Source organism: Rhinolophus hipposideros (genome assembly GCF_964194185.1).
Source record: "Rhinolophus hipposideros genome assembly, chromosome: 23".
In the NCBI taxonomy this organism is placed as follows: domain Eukaryota; kingdom Metazoa; phylum Chordata; class Mammalia; order Chiroptera; family Rhinolophidae; genus Rhinolophus; species Rhinolophus hipposideros.
In genome coordinates, this window is record NC_138069.1 from 45542426 (window position 1) to 45559031 (window position 16606).

General features: G+C 59.5%; 1 protein-coding gene across 2 annotated transcripts in view; it reads right to left on the reverse strand.

Annotated features, from left to right (window-relative positions):
* Positions 1-1801: 1801 nt before the first annotated feature.
* The window catches only part of FAM20C (FAM20C golgi associated secretory pathway kinase), a 32752-nt gene continuing 17947 nt past the window's right edge, over positions 1802-16606 (reverse strand). Inside the window, exons 4-10 of one of the 2 annotated variants that reach the window (XM_081035396.1) lie at positions 8876-8968; positions 7896-8011; positions 5237-5417; positions 4576-4685; positions 4303-4384; positions 3385-3444; positions 1802-2698 (exon numbers count right to left, since the gene is read on the reverse strand). In XM_081035396.1, coding sequence (XP_080891522.1) covers positions 2449-2698; positions 3385-3444; positions 4303-4384; positions 4576-4685; positions 5237-5417; positions 7896-8011; positions 8876-8968 — 892 coding nt within the window. In that variant the 3' untranslated portion in view covers positions 1802-2448. Of the gene's footprint in view, positions 2699-3384; positions 3448-4302; positions 4385-4575; positions 4686-5236; positions 5418-7895; positions 8012-8875; positions 8969-16606 lie in introns of both variants that reach the window. The other variant, XM_081035395.1, reaches the window with a different exon arrangement.

Genomic DNA, 16606 nt, shown 5'->3' on the forward strand with positions numbered 1-16606 from the left:
CTTTGTTTGTAAATCATGTTTGAAGTCTTACTCACACATGCTCTCCTAAGCCCCTCTGGCAAAATGTTGTCCTACTTGACAACTCTCCTGGGAAATCAGACTTTCCCCAGGAGGAATTTAATTGAAAACCCTTTTTCTTCATGTAATTCCAGATCCGTTGGCCCAGTCTCTTCCCCTCCCCACGCCCCTGTGTCACGCGGTTTTACTGGCGCCCTGGGTGGGGAGGCTGGTCTGGGCTTGCTGGGTTTATGTTCGTGGCAACTGCAGTGTGGAGTGTGGCTCTTCACTTTGAAGATGGAAATATGTGATTGGATTCTGAAGACAGAAAGTGGGGGGTGGGTCAGAAAGTGGTGTGACAGGACTCATCCAGAGGTTAGGCAAATAGGGGTCTCAAATGCCACTCACTCCGGGTTGAATTTAGGAAAGTCATTTCACCAGTCTGGGACTTGGTTTAGACATCTGTAAAATGGGCACAATATGCTCGTGATTCCTACTCACACAGCAGTTGAGAGAAACAAAGAGCACACGGCAGCCATGGGCCTTGAAAGCCGTGGGTGTGTGGGTGGTGCTGATCCTGGCGTGGGGCCTGGCTGGTCCCCACCTTGCCCGTCTCATAGCTCACACGCTGACTGATTCCATCTCCCACCCATCCAGCAGCTTTAATTGCATTTTGAATTTGTATCAGTTTGATACAAATGAACACAGTGTAAAAAGTCTTAAATAACACTACCCCATAACATCATGAAAAAGGGCAGAACTTTGCTCCTTCCCAACTTGTCCCATTTCTGTAGCAAAGACCCAGGGAGGGCCTGGTGACGGAGGCCAGAGGGGAGCTGATGCCAGGCGTGCTGGTGGGTTAGTAACAAGCAAGCAGGTGACTCAGCTGGGCTGAGCCAGCACGTGAGCATCAGGCAGGAAGATGGGGTGGGGACAGGCTTTTGGGGGCCAGTGTGTCCCATCACCCCACTACTTCCTTTGGAGACTCTCTGCAGCCTGACCCGCGTGACAACTTGGCCGTGCAGGTCAGCCTGCCTTCCCTGAGCTCAGCCCGGGCGGCGTCAGGACCCAGGTGAGGGTTCCAACACAGGCTGTGCTGTTCCAGGAACCTAAACTTATTTGTGGGCAGAATGACTTACTTCCCGAGCCTCCATTTCCCCGTCTATAAAATGAGGACCGTGGAGCTGACCTGGCAGCTCAGCTCTAGGCCAGAAATACTGCGCAGGGACTGCTTTGCGTGGAGAAGGGGTGGGTGAGGACGGCCGAACAAGAGGTAGGGGCTGTGACTTCTGGAGCTCTCTGCCCCGGGATGCTCATGCTTTAAGAACACGGGGGACGGCCCGTCACGGTGCCCTGCACACACACGCAGGAGATACTCTCGGTGACTGTTGCAATGAGCCTCCCAGGCTCTCTGGGGCTGGATTTCAGGCCTGGGGCCAGCCGGTGGGGGAAGCACTTGGGAGCTCCTGGGCCAGCCTTGGCTCAGAGCAGCCCCTGTGCCTGCCCTTCCTGCAGCCACTGCTGTCTCTGCTCCAGCTTGGTAAACACGGAGAGCCCACCTGATGCCACCCTCTGGAGCCTGCCTGTGGTTTGGGGATTTCACGCACTCTCCCAGAGCTGGCCACATCAGGAGCAGAAAGGCAGCAGACCCCTCGCCTTTGGAGAGAGCCCAGGCCTTACTGCAAGCCCCTTCTCTCAGCCCAGGTGACCCGCCACCCTGGCACCTTGAAAGCTGGAGCCTCCACCATGCCCAGAGCCTGATTTCCTGAGGGTAGGTGGGCAGGCAGCCGAAGCCCCCAACACGTTTGCTGTATCTTTATTGCACCTTATCACATTGCAAACTATTCCACAAAAACGCAGCAAGGGTGAGCCTGCTGCCACGGCCACACTGGACCCGCGCGTGAGGCATTTGCACCAGGTGTGCAGAGCGCAGGTTCCGCTACGGCTCTGCCAACACCGGAAGGTCCTGGCGCTGCAGGGCAGGGTGCAGAGGCTGGAGAACGGGCAGCACAAGTGTCCGCCTGTGGGCGTGCGCGTCCTGAAGTCACCACCAAGGGCCTCCTGCAGCCTCTGCCGGGAGCTGGGGCCTGCGAGTGTGGCCCCCGGAAGGCAGGAGAAGAGTTTTTATTTGAGGTCAGGTCCAGAGCACGAGGACCTTCACGGGGACTTGCCGCGGGGCAGTGGCCCTCTTGTGTGAACTTGGTGGGTGGTCTGGGCGCTCTGCTTATATCGTCAAATCCGTGTATAAATACAAAATCGTAAGTAAAGGCTTCCCTTCCACACAAAAGGGTGGGCCGCCTGCCGCCAGACTGCCTCTGTCCTGAGCACAGAGCGCCCCCTCCGCAGCCTCTTCTGGTCTTGAAAACGAGGAAGATGTGTCCTGTGGGCCCCACCGCCACAGGGCCGCCCCGAGGCCCCCAGCTCGCAGCGCAGGCCAGCGGCTCGCAGTCACTACCTCCGCGTGGGGCCTCTGTGCCCGGCATCCAGGTCGTCGTGCACCACGCTGTGCAGCCCGCCCTTCTCCACGCAGGCGCCCAGGGCGCGCAGCACCACGCGCAGCCGCCGGTCCAGGGCCTCCAGGTGCGGCCGGTACAGCACGGGGGCCACCCGGTCCTGGCGCAGGGACTCCGCCATCAGCAGGCTCAGCTTGTACTCCTCCTTGGCCAGGAGCTGCAGCCGCAGGTAGGTGGACTTCCTGATCCTGAGGGTCACAGAGGTCCGGACATGGCACCAGGGACCAGGGGCTCAGCTGCTGCAGCCCAGGTGCGGGCCGTGCAGGGATCGAGTGCCTCACTGGCTCCGAGCGCGGTGGTCCCGCTCAGGCCCCTGCCGCTCAGGCCCCTGCCGCTCCGGGCACAGCACCTTGCAGGACAGGTGGCCCCGCGAGACCCAGCGGTCTGGCCGAGGTGCTCACCCAGGAGACAGGCCTGAGCGGGCTGTCTGAGCGCGGTGCACACTGAGATACCCCCCTTGGGAAGCGCAGGTGGTTTTGCCCCACAGCCTGTGCCTCCAGCTAAAAGGAGGAAAGGGTTTGGGAGCCCTGTGGAGGGTGGCAGAGTGGCACAGGGAGCAGAACTGTTGTCTGCGCCTTACATCTTCCACCTGTAGATGGGCTGTTAGGGTGACGAGGAGCTGAGTCCCGGGACGGGCTGTGGACTCCTGGAGCTGGAGCTGGACAGGCCTCAGGGTGCTGGCTGGGCTGTGGCGCCCGAGCGCGTGAGCAGGGGCGGGGCTGTGGTGTCCTGCCACTGGGGCTTGGACGCCCGCCTATGGCTGAGGTGGGCACGGGAGGTTCTGCCTGACCTGTGGCTGTGGCAGCTTCTCACATTTGGCAGGTGACAGGACCAGGGGCTCCCTGGATGGTGGAGGAGGGGAGGGGGCACGTACCTGCAGCACTGCTGTAAAGGCACAAGAATGGAAAGCTCATCGTGCGAGTATTTTCCAAACCTGCTGGAAGAGGAGCAGGACTGTCAAGCACCGACACACAGGGGACGTCCGAGCACACAGGCCGTGGCCCGGACGCTGTGGGGGCAGCAGCGCCGCGTGAATAGCACCTGTGGGGGTCCGGCTGGGCTGCGAGGGCTCTGGGGCTGGCAGTGTGGCCTAGCCCCTGCTCCCCAGCCCCAGGGGCAGGGCCTGGGATGAGGTGAGTGCCTGAGAGCAGCCTGGTGTTCTGGCCGCTGGACTGAACAGAGCTCACAAATCAGGGTGCTGGGCAGGCTGGGGGAGGACCCAGCCTGCAGGGGCGGGGGGCAGCTGAGGTCAGCCGGCAGCAGCTTTACACACTAAACCGTCCCGGTGCCCAAAGCTGATTTCTCTGAGGCCGCAGGCACTTGCAGCTTGAACCTCCTGGTATGCGGTACCCTACACGCATACCCCCTGCCCTAAGCCTCGGGCAGGTCAGGGCTGGCTGGTGGCCACAGGATCCCCCAGTGGGGCAGCATGGGCCATTTGTCCCAGCGAGCTGGTCCCAGATGCCTGCGTGTGGGCACAATGCCCTGCCTGCTCCTTGCAGCCCTGCTGTCCTAGGCCAGCATCTTCTCCAGGCCTCAATTTCCCCAGGGCAACATGAGGATACAACAGGACCCAGCTCACAAGGTTACTGTGAGAATTAGGCGGAATAATGTCACAGAGCCTTCCTACCTCAGGGGCTCCATTTACCAGCACCCTGCAGCACACAGGACCTCTGGGATGGCCGTGTCCCTCCCCACAGAGAGCCCGCTCCTCCTGGTCTAGGCTGCACCACCGGAAGGTGGGACACGGCCAGCTTTTCGCTGTGTCCGGAAGGACAAGAGCAGGGCTCACCCTCTTCCGTTGTCTAAGTGGATAATAAACGTCTCGTTCCCAAACTTCTCAAAAGTCTCGTAGTGATGGCGGTCCATGTTTCCTGTGGAGAGAAGCAAACCCAGCCTCAGCTGAATGTCTGTGTGGGGCTTGGAGGTGGTGTTCCTCCCAGCAGAGTCCAACCTTGAGCTGCAGTCATGGAGTAAAGCAGGGACCCGGCCCTCCACACGAGGCCTGATGCCCAGAGCTCTGGGCAGATACCCCAGTGCGGGCCTGGCAGCCCGCCAGACATACCCATGAGGAAATCGAAGATGGTCATGTCCATGACGTCCAGGATGCGTCGGCCACCATCGTAGGGGGGCGTCTGCTTCACCTCCTCGCAGTAGTCAGGGTCCACCTCCCACCTGCAGGGAAGCCGGTGTAAGAGGGCCCAATCCTCTGGGGCTGCCCAGCTCTGTGCAGTGAGATTTGCGCACAGTAAGAAGGGCTGGGGAAAAGCTGTCTCTATAGAACCAGTGTCTGCAGATGGACGTGCGCCAGCGGTGGGCCAAGGCTGCATTAACAGGAGTATGGGGCGGGGAGGTGAGACTGCCTGCGCCTGGCAGTGCCACCAGCCTGGATACCAGGTGCTTGGAGGGTCACTGTTAAGAAACTGGGCCTGGACACGACACTCACAAGGTCTCGGTGTCTTTTGCACAAGGAACAAGGAGGGCTGGAGGGAGCAGACGCCCTGCGCAAACACTGAGAGGCCGTGTGAAGAGTCCAGCAGGCAGCACAGCAGCACTGAGGCCACCCTCCCTAGTCGTCTCATAATGGGGGAGTGGCCGCCTCACATGCCTGGGAAGGCAGGGCTGGGCTCACCTCCCTTCTCTGCCACTGCTCACAGCTGTGGTCCGACAAGACCCCGCGGAAGTCAGCATGAGGGAGGGGCCCCGGCCACCCGGCCCACGCTCACTCTGCCTTCTTGCGCTTGTGGTACGAGCGTCGCCAGGGGTTCCGCCACGTCTTCCTCTTGGCCAGCGACAGGTCTGGCAGGAAGGCCGCCAGCGAGCCCTCTATCTGGTCCGGCTTCCCGCACAGGGCGTGCTCTGTGGAGCAGTAGTAGGAACACTCCCCATAGAAGCAGACGTTGTTCGCTGAGGGCAGAGGGACACAGCTGCTTAGGGGGCCTCCCTGGCCTCCCGTCTCTGACAGGGCTCAGTGCACTGTCACACTCATCTTGGCAGACCACTGACCCCAAGGGACAGAAAGCAGAGGCCCAGAGGGAGGAGCGGACCTGCCCCGGGCCACACAGCTGTGCTGTTAGACTTGGATCTGAACCCATGTTCTTTCTGCTCGAAATGAAAGGACAGGGGTCAATGGACACTGCAGAGCCAGTGTCCAAAGGCTCCAAAAGGCATCCGTACGCTTAAGAAAGGGAAGAGACAACCCACAGAATGGGGCGATGTTTGCAAATCTTACATCTGATCACAAAGAACCCTTCCGACTCCCGCAGCTGCGGCTCAGGCCGGCGCCACAGGCGGTTCACTCGCCTGTCCTCCTGCCAGCTGCTGGCCTGGGCATGCCCCCCCCAGCTGGCACCCTGCTCTCCCACTAGCCGATCGGACTTTTCCCTTGTTTGATTGAGGCCAGCCACTCAGACCCCTGGAGGTAGAGGGGAGTGAGCTGTAGATTACAGTCTGCTGCGCCCGGCTCTCAAGCAAAGCTCGCCCCCTACGGCAATTTTGGCATCGATGGGCCTAGAAGTGCAAGCAACGCAGAAATGGTGTAAATGAGTCCAAACAGGTCGTTTTCCACACGGATCTCAAGCTGGCTCCCGCCACCCAGCGCTCAGAGAAAACCAGACACTTCCGAGCCTCCCAGGAAGGGCTTGGCTGGGGCTTGGCTGTGGGAGCGGCAGAGTTGGGTGGAGGTGGCGCGACGCAGGAGCTGCCCAAGCTGGGCCCCCGCCCTGCCGCTCTGCGGATGCCGTCCATCTGTGGGCCTCGGGCGCCAGCGAGATCTCGGGTGCCCAGAGCCGCACTGATAAAGCTACATTCGGGCTCTGAAAGTCGTCGGAGACAGCGAGCAGGGGTTGACATCCGGCTGCTAGGAATGACTGAACTGCTCACAGTGACGGCCCTACCTGGGCCGAGAGATTTCAGTGACACCCCGAGTGCCGGCACGAGCACCACCGCTGCAGGACACGGGACACCAGGGGCCCGACAGTCCCCACGCTGAGGACAGGGACGTGTCTTGATTCATCTGCTGACACTGACCACTGACTCCATCTTTGGTTTGTAAAAAGGCACCACAGTCCTTTGCACCTGTGCCGTGCAGGGTTCTGGACACCGGTGGCTCTGCCCTGAGCCCACGTGGGGGCTGCTGTCCACCCCAGGAGTCACACACAGCTCGGGGTGGGGGGGGGCCCACACAGGAAGCAAAACACAACGTCGCAATTTTCCAATGGTTCCCCTTTCTTGAGAGTTCACCCTGTGGTTCCCGCTCCTCATTTTGGCTGAGTTACCTAATAGCTCCCACCCAGGTGAGCAGAGGACAAAACACTCATCCGTCCAGGGAACAGAAATGAGAAGAAAGACACTGTGGTTGCTGCCACAACGTGGGCGGATCTCAAAGCGATGCCGTCGAGTGAAGGAGACACACGGAAAAAGGACCCAGGAGACAGACAGGAGCAGCTCAGGGTTTGAGGGAACCTGTGGGGACGGGGCCCGCGGCGCCCGGCAGCTATGCCTCCTGAAAACCCTTCAGACGTGGGGAGGAGGAAACCGTGCACCCCCAGGCCAGCCCCAGAATTACACGAGGAAGTAAGAGCCAGTGCGTAGCCCCCCCCAGAACGCTACGGGGGCGTCACCACAGGAAAAAGGCACAGCACCCCTGGTCCCCACATGGCAGAACTTCCCTACAGGCAGGTCCCACCCCATCCTGGCCCCTATGGCAGGAGCAGCAGTCTATCCGAGGAGGTCTGAGACCTGCGGGCTCACATGGGGACCGAGTTCATTTGGGGCGAGGTAACATTGTGCAGCCAGAGCGGCCACATCGTGCTGAGCTCTCAGCAGTAACAGAGGCTTTCTGACCCCTCTCTGTCCGACCTGAGACAGAGAACCTTCCAGGCAGTTCTGAGGTAGAGCCTGGAAGTGAGGCCTGGACAGCAACGTGGGACTTGTGTGTGGTGCAGAAGGACCTTGTCCACGGCTAAACTGGGTGGGGGGCACATGGGGGAGGCGTCGTTTTGTTAGTGTTCGAACCTTTGAAAATAAATCACTAGAAATATTGCAATACAAATTGCAGAAAGAAATGAATAAGGGGGAGGCACACAGCCCGGAGAGCCTGGGAGTTTCCCAAACTGACGCGTTTTGCCTTTGAAAATCAACACGGCAGAAACCGCGTCTGTGCCCACCCCAGGGACCAACTGCGGCGATGGCACGACTGCTGGGGGCAGCCTCGTAAGTCAGGATGCGATGGACAGGTGCCCCTTGACAGGGACGGGCACATGGCATGTGGTCGAGAGGCAGCAGCGGGCTGAAGAGCAGTGCTGCCCACGTCCGCTGTGTGAGGGAAGGTGAGTACGCAGCTGTGTGCGGCCGCAGCTGAGGGCGGCTTCCCGGCCCAGCTACCTGGGGAGATGAAGAAAGTCCGCCATAGCTTCTTGTCTCGGGTGACGTCCCGGATTTCCTTGGTCATGTTGATCATCCTGCCAGCCACGGGAGGGACCCGGCGGAAGTCCAGGATCCTGGCGGGAAGGGACAGGGGGAGGGGTCTTCAGCTCGTGCCCCTGGGACCGGCTCCAGGGGGGCCAAGGGGACTTGCCTCTCTCGGCCTCCTGGGGCCGGTGGCTCTGCCTGGTCTGTGGGAGCAGGTGCAGCCCGGACTCTGCATTCTAACCAGGCTTGGTGACACTGACACTGTGTGCCCTGGTCCACACTCCGAGCGTGAGGCTCAGACCCACGTCAGACCAGGGGTCCGCGGTGCAGATGGGGAGGTTCCAGAGGGCTGAGGCGGAGTCTCCCAATCCTCTGGCCCCTTGGGGCTGACCCCAGTCAGGCCATGAGCTGCCCCTGGAGGGTGAGGCGTCCGAGTGAGCCTGGGGCCCCTGGCCGCCCCGCCCCCACATGGCCACACGCTGGCCGTCGGTCTACCCCCCAGCAGTGAGGGGCCCTACGAGTTGCTGGGTAGAGTTGCCCCCGACACAGGTGACCATGGTGGGGGGACAGTTTGTGAGACTAGTGTTCCTCGGTCCCACTGTGGCCTCAGAGAAATTCACACCTGCCATTACATCTGCAAAATTCACAGCCCTCAATACACAGCCCCTCTTTTCTTTCTCTGTTATTCCCAAAGGTTCCCTGCCACCCCTGGTCCCCAGCCACTCCGCCATGTCCTGCCAGGTGCTGTCCTCGGTCCAGGCACAGAGCAGGGCATGTCCGTCCAGGCTGTAACACCCGGGGCACCGACCACCTCTCTCATGAGCATGGGCTGTGGCAAATCAGTGCTCACAGTGCTTGCGCTCCCGTGGGCAGGGAGCGGTCAGGCTGAAGGGACGAGCTTGGGGCTCAGACCCACGCAGCCCCTGCAGGAGCTGCAGGTGGGGCGGGCTCACCTGTCCAGGTGGAAGGCTGCAATCTCCGCATTGTGCCTCTCGTAGTCAGAGAAATAGAAGAAGTCAGGGGGTGTCTCCTGCTCTCTCGTTTGCCTAGAGAAAAAGGGACAAAACAGAGAGGGTTTCTCACTGAGAAAACCTTCCAGTGGAACTGCGCCCATGGATCGCACCAGATTGCCAGAGACCAAGCATTAAATTTCCAAGAATTTTGACAGCTGGTCATTAAAAATAGTTGTCAGTAAACATTATGTGAGCTTACACTGAAATAAGTTGTATTTAAAAGTAGTAAATATGAGATCTCATCACTTCCCAGGTGCTTTACAACATGTCACTGTCCCTGCTCCAGCCCGCTGGCCTCCCGGCACCGCAGATGGTGGGGAACGCATCTCTCCCAACTCCATTTTCAGTGACCTCGTGGTGGGAGCTAGAAATCAGCCATGGAGGAGATTTTGCAGCACAGAAATTGGAAACTACATGTCAGACTTTTGCCCCATGGCAGAGCCCGTTATTGAATACTAGTCAGCCCACCACCAGATCCAAGCCACCAGCCAAACAGACTGTGTGGAAAGGCTGATGGCAAAAGGCAGCCCCTTGCCTCTGAGCCCAGAGATCGAGCAGCCTGTGGGCAGGGAACGCATCAATGATGAAGACACGGAGCAGCGAGCTGGGGGCCAGGGTCACGGTAGACAAACTGTCCCTCAGCCGGCTCTCAGCCACCCATCAGCTCCCCGGACAGAGAGCGTCCCCCTGGGGGCACGTGAGGGAGCGTGGAGGCTTTCCTGGGGCCACCTGTGTGCCACCAGGACATGCTGGTGTCCGTGACCACACACCCTGCCTCCTCCCCTCCCTGTGTCACTCACTCATGGTCACGAGCCAACACCCCCAGAACAGGACTGTCAGAAGGGAACTGAGAGACGGGGGGAGGTCTGCACCCATCACCTTTTCTCCGGCACAACCATGCCGAGGGGCCGGAAAAGAGCACTTATAGTGGCCATGAAGAGGTAGGAGGAAGAGTCTGGAAACTCAAGGAGAGACGAGTAACTTGCACGCACTGGTCGTAAAGCACCTCCCGCCACCCAGTGTGTCCTGCTCGCAGCCCAGCAGCAGGTGGGCAGCCAGGGTGCAGTCTCAGCGGGGGTCTGGAGCCGGGCCCCGGGCCCTGTGGCCTCCAGCCCAGACTTCTGGCTGGTTTGCACACCGAGGGCAGAGAGCCCCGTGGGCGGGGGCCCCAGGCAGGGAGGGAGGCGGAGGGAGCAGCTCTGAGGGTGGGTGAGCAAGGGGCTGACAACGTGGCCACCCTCTAAAGCCTCAGGGAGCTGGCCAGTCTCGGCCTCCCCACAGCCCTCCTCACTCCATCTCCGTGGCCTCCTCTCCCAACCCAGAACTGGCGCAGTCAGAAACCTCCGGCCTCCTGGCCAGCCCAACCCTCCTGGTCTCACCCCTGCTGCTCCAGCATCCCTGAAGGCCAGGCCTCCTCCACCCCACCCCCAAGAGCTGTCTCGGCCCCCGGGTCCTCCCAGGCAGCTTGAGATGAAGGCTTCTCCCTTGAGGCGCGTGGCACCTCACCACTGATCACTGTTTGCAGGGCGCAGGCGGGATCGCGGAGCCAAGCACCTGCTTTAGAACAGATGTTTAATAAACACGTGAGGAATCGAGGAAGAAGGCCAGGGAAGGGGCATAAATCTGTCTGCAGCCCCGAGCTCTTTCACTGTCATTGCTTCAACTTCCACCTCCATCTGCACCATGACCATCACCAGCACCACCTCCACAGCCATTGTCCCTAATGCACGTTAGCTTGTCATTGCTGTCCTCACCCCGACGGCATTAGCTATGATGCTAAAAAGTGAGCATTTCTACCTGCCAGTGCTTTGGCCTTTGTTCCCTCTCCCTCGCCTCTGAGGAGGGCACGTACCTGGAATGCAGGTGGCTCTGAGCCCTGTTGCCGTGGGGAGAGCTCAGCTACTTCCTGGAGGCTGTGTGGCCAGGTTCCGGAACAGCTCCTGCTTCCCTCACATCTCCCGCCTCGGGGCCTTCCTCCATCCCAGGGCTGTTTACAGAAAGAGGAAGCTCTGTCCCCAGCCCTGAGGCCCTACGGGCTGTTTTGGCTTCCAGATGCCCCTTGCCCAGAATGGCCCCGGAAGTGCAGAGAAGTGGGAATGAAATGCGTTTTTGTCTGTGTACCCGGTGACTCTTCCTTCCTGAGGGCTTGACTTGCTCCCGGGGCTGCCCCAGCTGTGCGGGTACTTGTGAGCAGTTTTAAGGCTCCTTTAGCCTGGGAGCTATTGGGCACGGGCCCAGCTTAGCCTGTGCTGATGAGGTCCACTGCACTGAGCCGGGCACTCAGGAAACACCCCAAGGGAAGGCTGGAAGGTGGCCCCAGTGTGGGCCTGCCCAGCCCCACCCTGCACCATCTGCTTTGGACAGAATGTCACGAGTGTGAGCAGGGGTACGGGCCCGTGGTGGGCAGACCTTGACCCTCGGTTTCCCCAGCTGTAACATGGGGATAATTTCTGCACATATCCATTCTCACAAGATAATCAAACAGGGCTTTGGGGTGTACAGCTGACCCTGGCCCCTCCTGCCCTCTGAGCAGGTCCGTGCTCACACATGTGAGGGGAAAGGCCCAGGGCCAATGTGGGAGGCCCCTGAAGGAGGGCATGCTGGCTCCCCACGGGTCTCCCTGAAGGTTGGTGCCAGAATAAGTGCAAGCAGAGAAAATCTGCTGGCCGTGCAGTGCCAGAGATGGAAGGAAAGGAGCAGGGCCCGCCGGCCCATCACCCACCCTGATGATCTGGAGAAGTGACAGCCTCCATGAAGTCCCTACGAGCCAGGCCACGCCCCAGGAAAATTCAGGGGTCTTTGAGCTGCGTGTGTCCGCTGCAGGGGGCACGCTGGCTCCTCCCAGGGCCAGGCTGCTGAGTAGGGGACAGCGTGGGGAGATGTGTGGGGTGCCCGCAGAGCTGGGTGGCACAGGGGACTTCTTTCCTCCCCCCAGGCCTGGAGGAGACGGGACATGCTCCCCTCCGAGGGCAGTCTCCCACCTTCCTGCTACTTCTGGGTCACACTGCAGAACAGAAGATGCTGTCGCAGACTCAGCCATTTGGGGAAAACACTTTGGAAAAATACTGAGCCCACTGGCCCAGGCAGGAGACTGGACTTGGCTGTACCTACTCACCTGGCAGCCTCCCTTTCCTCCAGGTGTCCTGGCTAAAGGTGTGCCAGGTGTGGGAGGGCAGATGAAGGGTGCAGCCCATCCCAGGCTGGGGCCTCTTCCTGAGGTGGGGCAGGGACGTTGGGAAGGAGTCGCTATGGGACCCTGGCGGAGCACCCAGAGCTTGTGCTGCCTTAACAAAGTGGGGACGCCGTGGCCCAGGACTGCATTTCCCAGGACAGCGCCCAGAAGCCAGGGTTGGGTCCAGATGACTGAGAGAGAGGGGCCAGGCGGCAGCCCCTCCCCTGGGACAAGCCAGACCCCCTCCTCTATAGCCAGGGGACCAGTGATGGGAGAAGCCTTCTGGTCAGGCCACGTCCTCTAGGATGATGGATGGATGGACACTGCCCCCACACTGGGCGCTGGGGGCAAGGTCAGTGCCTGGAGCTCGGCCAGGTCAGAAGAAGCCCACCTGGCACAGCAGGAAGCAGAAAAGGTGTAAGGGGGGCTTTCCCTGTGAAACAGCAGCTGAGGAGCTGGCCACAACCATGGTCAGTGACCCAGTGACGGGCTCAGTGAGAGATGGAGGGGATTAAAGAGGAAAGAAAAGGTGAAATTCAGAAGGGGAATCCTGAGGAAGGTTCCCGCAGGAAGGCCCCCAAACTTCACACCTCTGCCTAGCTTACATGGTCACCCTGAGCCCCACAGGCCACTAGAAAGCAGGACCGGGGGGGACCCCAGGGGATGCCCAGCACCTGACACCCTGCTGACCCCTGGCCATTCAGGACTGGTGCTCGCTCCCACGCCCTCCTGGCCAGTGACCACCCCAAACCCCGTCTTCCACAGGCTCTGCCCCCCGTGATCCAGGAAACTCAGCTGCTGGTGGCTGCTGACCAGCGTGGTAGTGGCCACTAGGCTGACCTCTCCCAGGGACTCTGAGCCAAGGCCCCAGGGCCTGTGACACAGCTCTTTAAGTGGCAAGAGAAACTCTGCAGAAATGATTAGGTTGGGATCTTGAGAAGGGGAGGTTTTCCTGGCTTGTCTGGTGGCCCAGTGTCATCGCGAGGGTTCAGAGGAGGCCACACTGAGGCTCCAGCTGCCTGGGCTGCAGCTTGTGTCCGTCGCTCCGTCCCAGAGCCGCTGGGAGGGACACGCCTGCAGCCACAACAGGGACCCCCACAACTGTAAGAACACATTTCTGTCCTTTCGCATGGAACTCGGGGGGATGTGTGACGGCGGCAGCAGGGCGCTGGCAGAGTGTTGGCAGCAATGGGACCCTGGCGGAGCACCCCAAGCACACGGGCAGCAAGCGGCCCTGGAAGGCTGTGCATTGTGGTCAAGCTCCTCCAGAGCTGGCTGCACCAGGCCTGCAGAGCTTCTTACACTCAGAAATGACGCAGAACATTTGGAGAGAAGGCACCTGTTTCCACAGAAGCCGAAGAGAAGCAGAGCCTGATCAGCCGGAGGCACCCTGGCTGCACAGTTAGCCCTCGGGAAGCCCCAAAGCTCAGACCCTGCCCCCACTTAGTGACAAGGAAGTCCGAGGTCGGCCGGCCGGGAGGAAGAGCATTTGCAGAAGCGGGAAAGGGAAGATCCTGGGTTAGGGCTGGCTGTCTGACCCAAATCTGTGCTCCTCCCGGAGGGCCCATGGATGGCTGACGCACCCCCGGGGCAGCCCCACAGCCCGTGTTTCCTCTGGAGCAGGTGCACTCTGGGCACCGGAGCTGGACCCACAAGGTCAGAAGACTTGGCCACCAGCTCAGGTGTCTGGGCTCACGTGGGGACACGGGAAGGGCCAGAGGTCTGGCTGCAGGGACAATCGCTGCGTGTCCCGGAGGAAGGCCTGCTCCTGCCGCAGGACCCCAACTTGAGACTGTGACTTCAATGGCAGGGAAGTTCCCACAGTGTCATTCCTGCAAGACGCGCTCCCCAGCCCTCCCAAGTAGTGGTACCTTGGTTTTCGAATGTAATCCGTTCTGGAAGACCATCTGAGTTCTGAGACGTTCGAAAATCGAGGCATGGTTGCCCCATAGAAAGTAATGCAAAATGGATTAATCCATTCTAGACTTTTAAAATCAACCCCTAAAACTGCAAATTTGGCATGAATTTTACTATCTAATGATACTATAGACCCATAAAATTTACAGCGTTCGTAAACCGAAATGTTCTTCAAAGGAGACGTTCGAAACCGAGGTACCACTGTACTTCGCTATTACCAGACCTTCCCTCACCCCCATAACACTGTCAGGACCACTCATCTCCTCCCTTTAGAAGCACAGCTCCTTCACAGCTCCCACTGTTACTATTAACACGCAACATTCTTTAATTTGTGGGAAAGCAGAAAACTTCTGCTTAAAAATAGAGAAAACTTCCCGCGTTAAACATTTCCACAGCTCCTACTGTGAGTGACAGCCCACTAAGCAGTTTATGTGAATTCACTCCTGGATCCTCATGACACCCTGGGAAGTGTCCCCACGACAGACCAGGCCACGGCCAGTCAGGGGTCTCAGCCCACTAACAGAGGGGCCCCGATTCCGGGCCATGTGCTCGGATCTGAGGCTCTGCTTCAATGCATGGTTCCCCTGGGGGGCTGGCCACGTCCTCTCCACTGGACACCTAGGGAACCAGCTGGTGGAGAGGGGCCCACACTGACCCCACCCCCTCCAGGCTGACAGGACACAGATCCACCCTCTGCTCCCTTTGAGAAGAGTGGCAGGTGGGCAGCCCAAGGTGACACCTCCAGGAGGAACAAATACCAGCACCCGCATCCGCTGCCCCACCAGGCCTGTGTGGACAGGGCAGGGCTAAGCGTCCCCACATGGGCAAGCCACGTGCCTGCCTGGTTAGTGGGTCGCACGGCAGAACGGCCGAGCTGACGCCAGTCGAATGTGGATGCAGGAGCCAGGGAGCAAAGCAGCAGCACACTGTCAGGTCAAAGCCAGCACAAAGGGCAGCTGGCAATTCCCGGAGTGCAGGCTGTTTTGGGGTGTCCTCGTCACAGCTCGGTCCCCGAGAGCCCTGAGCACAGAAGGGAAATGGAGGCCCAGAGAGTGGTGGGCCTCAGCCAGCCCTTTGTGCAAGGAGACCGCCACCCCGGACCCTGTGAGCCAGAGGCCACCCACGAGGATCTGCCGGGAGGCGTCTGCAGGCAGCAGGGCACACACCCTTGCAGTCCGACGCACATGGCAGCGGTGCCCGCACACAGGCTACAGGGCTCCCTCTCACTCTCTGCAACAGGTGGGTGAACTAAGCATGCCAGGGCTCTCCATGAGGCCCCCACCACCAAGGACACAGTGTGGCCGCCTTGGTGACCTCTTCTGGGACCTTCTGCCTACGGGACCCCGTCCACCATGTCTCCAGCCTGACTGCCCGGCATTCCACAGATCACGGCTTCCTGCTGACCCGCCAGGGCACTGCCCCTGCCGTCCAGTGGGTTCCGGCCCCACAGTGGCCTTGCCCTGCCCTGCGCCTCATCTCCTGCCATCTGCCTTATACTGCCTTATACTGTCACAGGCCCTTTGGATTTGCAGTCCCCTGGCCCAGAAACTCTGGCCCTGGTCCTTCCGTGTCACCCTCCTTGACCAGCTTTTCTAACAAACAAATGTCCCACTCACAGGTGGAGGCCAGGAACCCAGTGCACAAATCCAGCCACCACCTGACTTGTAAGTCACGTTTTATTGGTGCATGCTGGTGTCTGTGTGTCGCCTGTGGCTGCTCTCATGCTGATGGCAGAGTCGACAGGGGACGTCTGGCCTACATAGGTGAAACTGTCACCCATCTGGCCCTTCACAGAAGCTTGCGGACCCTGGTCTCAGCCATCACCTGCTTTCGTGCTCTTGGTGCTTCCCACTCTGAAGGGACGTGTTGCTGGACTATGGCTCTCGAGCCGCCTGCTGCTGCCTAAAGCACAGCCTGGCACACAGTGGGGGCACAGTGAACACGTGAGGATGAAAGAATATCGATTTGTACTTGCTGAGATGAGCTGCCCCGACTGTTCTAGCAAAGGGCTCGGAGACCCCCAGGGTCCAGCGAAGAGCCCAGCTCCCTTGGAGGAGTCGCTCATTTTGTTAGCTGGGTGGGAAAACTAACTCAGAAGAGACTCTTAAACCGCTTACATTCACTGTAAAGAAAACCGATTTTAAAATGATTGAAACAAAATTTCTAAGTGTAAAGAAAATCTGAGGTCTTTTCCATTTAAAAATAATTGCAATTATTTCGAGTTGATTTCAAAGCAAAGGGGGGAGATCTACTTCGAGCTTTAAGATCTGCTCTTTCAAACACCCTCCTGTCAGCAGCTCCAGTTTCCATGGGTGTGACAAAGCAGTGGCATTAAAGAGGAAAAGAGTGCGGCTTCCCCAGGAGCCCAAAGAAGACAGGTGCGTGTCTCCCTTCTATATCTAAGCCCCCCTGGGTTTGTCATTTTATTTAGATGTAATAAAAAGATGAGGGTGTTACTGAGCTCGTAACCTGTAAACCATGGGTCAGACATTTAGCAGCAAGACCACTGCTGTGATGTTGTTTTTCCAGAAGGAAAAATAAACCAGACGCAGGGGCTGGGGCTCACATCCCGCCCCTTCTCT